This window comes from Pezoporus wallicus, unplaced genomic scaffold (assembly GCF_028554395.1).
Source record: "Pezoporus wallicus isolate ANWC-B61680 ecotype Strahan unplaced genomic scaffold, APGP_CSIRO_Pwel_v1 contig_13671, whole genome shotgun sequence".
Lineage (NCBI taxonomy): Eukaryota > Metazoa > Chordata > Aves > Psittaciformes > Psittacidae > Pezoporus > Pezoporus wallicus.
The window spans coordinates 702-6,773 of NW_026641167.1; the positions used below are offsets into that span (position 1 = coordinate 702).

General features: G+C 50.2%; 1 protein-coding gene across 2 annotated transcripts; it reads right to left on the minus strand.

Annotated features, from left to right (window-relative positions):
• Positions 1–593: 593 nt before the first annotated feature.
• Positions 594–3,181, minus strand: LOC130606327 (olfactory receptor 8U9-like). 2 transcript variants are annotated; one of them, XM_057422574.1, is made up of 2 exons: positions 3,153–3,181; positions 594–1,509 (listed from the first exon to the last, which is right to left on the minus strand). In XM_057422574.1, the coding sequence occupies exons 1-2, from the start codon at positions 3,179–3,181 to the stop codon at positions 594–596; spliced, it is 945 nt and encodes a 314-aa protein (XP_057278557.1). The 2 variants fall into 2 exon arrangements, with proteins under 2 accessions (XP_057278557.1, XP_057278558.1); XM_057422575.1 differs by lacking the exon at positions 3,153–3,181 and having other exon boundaries at positions 594–1,520.
• Positions 3,182–6,072: the final 2,891 nt, after the last annotated feature.

Below are 6,072 nucleotides of genomic sequence, written 5' to 3' on the forward strand. Positions count from 1 at the left end.
AGCTTTAAGTTCATGCACTCCAAGTGTTCCCTTGCCCTGTCAAGGCCACCCCTAACCCATGGCACTGAGGGCCTTGTCTATAGGGTTTGTGAGCACTTGCAGGGCCGGTGCCTGCAGCCCTGCCCTGGGCAGCCTGTTCCAATGCCTGAGCACCCTCTGGGGCAGGAATTGTTCCTCAGCTCCATCTAAACCTGCCCTGGTGCAGCATGAGGCCGTTTCCTCTTGTCCCATCCCTTGTTCCGTGGGAGCAGAGCCTAGCCCCCTCCTGGCTCCATCCTCCTTTCAGGCAGGTGTAGGCAGCGATCAGGTCCCCCCTTTTCCTGAGATGAAGAGAAGTGCATGCTTGTAGTTGTCTACCTGTGTCTTCATTAGGTGAAATAAAGTACAAATTAAGTAATTAGGTGACATTAACTACTAAATAGAATTATCAAAGTTTAGAGAGTGAAATTATTTGTATTTTCAATCGTATCAACCAGTGCATCACATAAGGCTGGGTGTAGAAGACCCCCAACATGTTGTCCATACTTAACCAATACCCGAACATCTACCCCATATCTCCATTCTGTCTGGCCCTAAGCTTGCACCATTCAAGATCATCTTATTTTTCTGAGCTTCCTCAAAGCCTCCTTCACCTCCTTATTCCTCAGGCTGTAGATCAAGGGGTTCAGCATGGGAGTCACCACGGTGTAGAGCACCACAGCCCATTTATCTGCTGCTCTTGAGCTGTTTGATCTGGGGAATAAATACATAAAAAAGCATGCCCCATAGAAGATGCTGACAGTGGTGAGGTGGGAGGTGCAGGTGGAGAAGGCTTTGCGCTTGCCCTCGGCTGAATTGATGCTCAGGATGGTGGCGATGATGGCCACGTAGGAGAGCAGGATAATCAGGATGCTGGACACACCAAAGAGAGATGCTGCAGTGGTCAGGATGATGCGGCTGAGGCTAGTGTCAGAGGTGGAGAGTGAGATGAGAGGGGAAATGTCACAGAAGAAGAGGTCGATGACGCTGGAGCTGCAGAAGGACAGGGTGGACATGCTGATGGTCTGTCCCACACCATTGGTCAGCCCCACGAGGTACGAGGCAGTCACCAGCTGGAAACAGCACTTTGGGGACATGACAAGGGGGTACAGCAGGGGATGGCAAATGGCCACGTAACGGTCATAGGCCATCGAAACCAGCAGGAAGCATTCAGTTATCCCAAGAAGCTGAAAGAGGAAGACCTGAGCCACACACCCAGCATAAGCAATGCTCTTCTTCTCTGACATCAAGTCAACCAACAACTTGGGGGTGATGATGGTGGAAGAACAGAGGTCTACAAAGGCCAGGTTGCCCAGGAAATAATACATGGGGGAGTGGAGGAGGTGGCTGGCCCTGATTAAGATGGTGATGCCCAGGTTGCCCACAATGGTGACAAGGTAGGTTAGCAGGAAGAGCAGGAACAAGTAGACCTGAGTCACCGGGTCCTCTGTGAATCCCACCAGACTGAACTCGGTCACTTGAGTGCAATTGCTTTGTGCCATGGGCTGGATGGTGCTTTGTGTGTGAGCTCCTGGCTGGGGGTTTCTTCTCCAAGAGGCAGGGATGTCCCAGGTGGAAAAGCGTCTGTGTGGTGGGAGCTGCTCAGAGACAGTCCTGCAGGATGGAAAAGGAGAGTTCAGGCACAGCTCAAGGAGGAACAGGTTGGTGAAAGTCATGTGCCAGCACAGGTAGAACAAAGGGGTGCTCAAGCAGTTAAACACCATGGCACAACGTGGTGTGTGCTCCTCTGGCTCCCCTTGAGATGGTGATCAATGACCCCTGTGGAAAGCAGTGGGGAGGTAGCACACCCAAGTATCTTTACCTTAGTGCTGCACTTCCTTGACTGCATTCCTGCTGAGCCTGGGGCTTGGAGTCCACCTGGCTCAACCTGGAATGCAGAGAAACGTGGTGCTTTCACAGTGCAGAGCTCATCCTTCATCCTCTCATGGACATTGGCCAACCACCCGCTCTTTCCCTTTTTGTTCGGGCTTCTTCCTAACTGGAAACACGAATGAGTTCCTGACCTATGGAAAGTGCAGGTTGCCTGGGGTTTGGAGCAGCCTGCTCTAGTGAAAAGTGATCCTGTCCATGGCAAGGGGCTCCAGATGCATCAAGGGGCTCCAGATGCATCACCTCTGATTTGCCATCAACCAGAACCATACTATTAACCTGTGCATTCTTATACAGAGGTTGAGATTGGTTTCCCCTCCCTCCTGACACACTCTGTCAGATCTAAAACCTTTTCATGGTTCTTTAACCTGTTCCTTGAGTTTTCAGTAGAAATAGGGTTCAAGAAATCTTTTCTTGAACACATGCTTTGGGGGAAAAAAAATCATCTTTTGGAGCTGCCTCATCTCAGCAATGGGGAGCACCCTGAATGTCCTGTACAAGAAAGCTTCTGGTGCTCATCCAGGAAACCTTTGTGCTCAGAGGTGAGGAAACCTCCTGAGGGTGTTCTCCACCAGGGTGATCTCCAAACCTGCCTTCTCAGCAGCAGCGTGGAGAGCACACAGCACAAGCAGCTCCCTGGGAAGCCCAGAGCATCATCAAGAAGCCCAGGACCCTGCAGTAGGGCAGGAGATGAAGACAGGAGCTGCTGCTTGTTGGCAAGAGAGAACCACAGGAGAATGATGGGCTGAAAGATGCTGCCCCTCACTTACATCTCAGCTCTGTCTCTGCTGCCCTCCTGTTGCTCTCGGAGATGGATGTGAAGATGAATGTGCCTGGAGCTGTGCAGGGTGCCTGGGAATGAACCAGCATCAGCAAACCCCCTTCCTATTTCATGTGATGTGGGGATGTGGGACTGTGAATCTCTTTGTGCCCCAGGAGGGTGACAAAGCCCAAAGCAGGTCATTATCTCTTCTCTGTGTTGATTAGTTTGGAGAAGAAATGTACCCAGAGGAGATGACCTCAGCTTGAGCAAGCAACAGGGCTTTGGGCTCCCTTAGAGCAAACCACAGAACAAGCCCAGCTTTCACATCCACTTTTGGAGCATTTTTGAAGCAGTTACAGCTTCACAAGGGCAATGGTTGACATTATCATGGCAGGGAGATGAGGGGAACCTCGCCAACGGGAGCTGGTACCAGGGTCCCTCACCAATGCCAAGCACCATGTGCAGTGAACCAGCTTTCCACCCATCTTCAATTCCTTGTACTAAAACCATAGCTCACAAGTTTGGGTGCAAAGGAGCGAACAGAAGATCGTGGTGACCTTGCTAACGGTGAGGTAAATGCTGTCCTCTACCTCTTGTCCAAGCAAACGTCAATGCTCACATCACCCAAGGCACTCAGGTTGCTTGGCCTTGGTACCTCTGTGCTGGCTGCTCATGGTCACCCTCCTGTCTTTCCTCTGCATGGACAGGGCTTCCTGGGGAATTTGGATCTTCACCTCAGTGGGGATGGAGGCAGCCCCAGTCCTTGTGCTCTCCTTGATGATGACATTCACCTTCTTCCACGCATTGTGCTGGAAGCACAAGAGACAAAGGAGAGCCTGAGGGAGCGGTGCCCAAAAGTGGAAGGAAGGAGATGGGGAGGAACAGATGAGGAATGTGGTAAAGGACTGAAATGGGCAGCACCAGGGGAAAAAGGCCCTTCTGAAGGGTGCTTTAGGGTTGCCCCTGTCGCTGGTGGCTCTGATGGATGCTCCCAAGCCCATCACAGAATCCCAGCCTGGTTTGTGTTGGAAAGGAACTTAAATTTCCTCCAGCTCCAACCCCTGCCACAGGCAGGGACACCTTCCACTAGAGCAGCTTGCTCCAAGCCCCTGTGTCCAACCTGGCCTTGAACACTGCCAGGGATGGGGCAGCCACAGCTTCCCTGGGCACCATGTGCCAGCGCCTCAGCACCCTCACAGGGAAGAGCTTCTGCCCAAGAGCTCATCTCAATCTCCCCTCAGGCAGGTTAAAGCCATTCCCCTTGTTCTCTCCCTACAGTCCCTTGTTCAAAGCCCCTCTCCAGATTTCTCATAGCCCCTCTTAAGTTATTGAAAGGCCACAATAAGGTCTCTCTGGTGCCTTCTACAACAATATTCAATGACTTTATGTCCAGCTGCTCTCTCCTTCACCATCACCAAATGTTTAAATAGGAACATGAGCTCTTAGTGTGTTAAAAACACAAGTCTGTGGCTACAACCCTATCGCTCTGCTCATTGTGGCTTCACATTGGAGCTGCTGCTATCAAACCCAAAAGCTTTTTGTTCCTTGTTGTGTGTGTTTAAGGAAGCCAGTGGTTTGCTGTGTCTAAGGGCTGCCACTGCCTTCAATGGGGTTATCATCTGACCAGGAGAGCAGAGCAAACACCAAGTGAGGTTCTAGGAAGCAGAAGCAGCAGCCAGCATTGCAATGCATCTTCCTGCTGGGTCATGATGAGCAGGCAATGAGGAGGCTGGCTTCTGGCATGCTTCTGTGTGTGATAAGATGTGGGTATTTGATGTGGGATGGGTGATGTTTTGCCCTTTGTTTAGACAAGCTGTGGTATCGAGAATGGCTGGTTTCAGTGGTGTTAGATGCAAGGTGTGTGTTTGAGATGTCTACTCTTTATGTATCTGCAACTTACTTATGTAAGTACTACACAAGGGGAAGGAGGAGAATGAGAATGAGTGTTGTGGTTTAAACCCAGTCAGGCAACTCGTTCACTCACTTCCCCCCACTTCTTTCCCTCCCCCTGCTCCCGGAGGGACGGAAAGGAGAGTCAAAAAGAATGCAACTCCCACGGGTTGAGATAAGAACAGTTTAGTAACTAAGGTATAACACAGATCACTACTGCTACCACCAATGATAATAATGATAAAGGAAATAACAAGGGAAGAGAATACAACACCTCACCACCAGCCAACCGATAACTCGCCCCCCAAGCCTGACCAAGCTCTGACCAATACCTCCTCCAACCCTGCAGTCTCCCAGCCCTTCCGGCTAACTCCAGTTACATCCTGGGCATGACGAGCTGTGGTATGGAATACCTCTTTGGTCAGTTTGGGTCAGGTGTCCTGTCTCTGCTTCCTCCTGGCTTCCCCTCCTCCCTGCAGAGCATGAGGCTCACAAAGTCCTTGGCCAAACCAAAACATTACTATCAGCTCTGTTCCCAGGCCGAAAGTCAAAACACTGCACTGCACCAGCTACCAGGAAGGGGAAAAATGACAGCTACTGATGAACCCAGGACAATGAGGAAATGGCCATTGAGTGTGTGAGCCCGTAGCAATGGGAAACAGCAACTGTCTTCATCCTCCTGCCTGAGGTGGGTGTAGACAACTTCAGCTGGATCTTCTGAACCCATTTGAAGGTGTTAAAGCCCTGGCTCCTGTCAGCTGCTTTTTTCTACAAGGAACAAGTCCCAGTCTTGGTTTCATTTCCTCCTTTTGCAAGCAGTAAAAAGCCACCCTGAGGTTATTTAAATTTGGAGGCATATAATGCAAAACGTTGTTTGAAAGGCCAGTTTTGGGTCCAAAATGGGCAGGTGGAATCAGACAGACTTCAAAAAGAGAAAATGCTGAGTCCTGCCTATGAGGAGGACTTGCTCTAAGCACTAAGACAGGCTGGGGGGCAGCTTATCAGAGAGGGAGAAGGCTCTTGTGGTGTCCACCGAGGTGAAATGAGCCATCAATGTGTCCTTGCAGCAAAGGCGCCCACCAGCAACATGAGAAGAGCACTGGTGGACTTTCTGCAATGAATATCTGACCACAGGCTGGGGAATGGGGAGGTAAAAGCTGCTTTGGGAAGGGTGGAGGGAGAAGATGAATTGTGCTGAAGAAATGGTCCTCTTGCTTGAAAAGGGGCTGATGGAAAGAGTGAAGTGGTAGGGGAAGGAGGAGGAATGCTCATTTCTCAACAGGCAACATGTTTATTTGAAGGTCATCTCCTCATCTTTTTAAGGCCTCCATATTTCAGGTTAACATGAACAGCAGTCATCTCGTGTACATCTATATATACACACATGTTCTTTAAATATAAGGAAGAACAGAGGAAGAAATACATGCAAGAATAATTCAGATGACAAGGGGTGGTTTTTCCCTTGAAGCTACAAGTACATGGAATTGCATTCAGGGATTCTGGTCTCACTT

What these genes read in the sequence shown, in the direction of transcription:
- LOC130606327 (XM_057422574.1), bottom strand. Translation starts at nt 3,181, where the DNA reads ATGGTTTTAGTACAAGGAATTGAAGATGG. An exon ending in GTACAAGGAATTGAAGATGG is followed by an intron (nt 1,510 to 3,152) that starts GTGGAAAGCTGG and finishes CATGGCACAAAG; the next exon opens with CAATTGCACTCAAGTGACCG.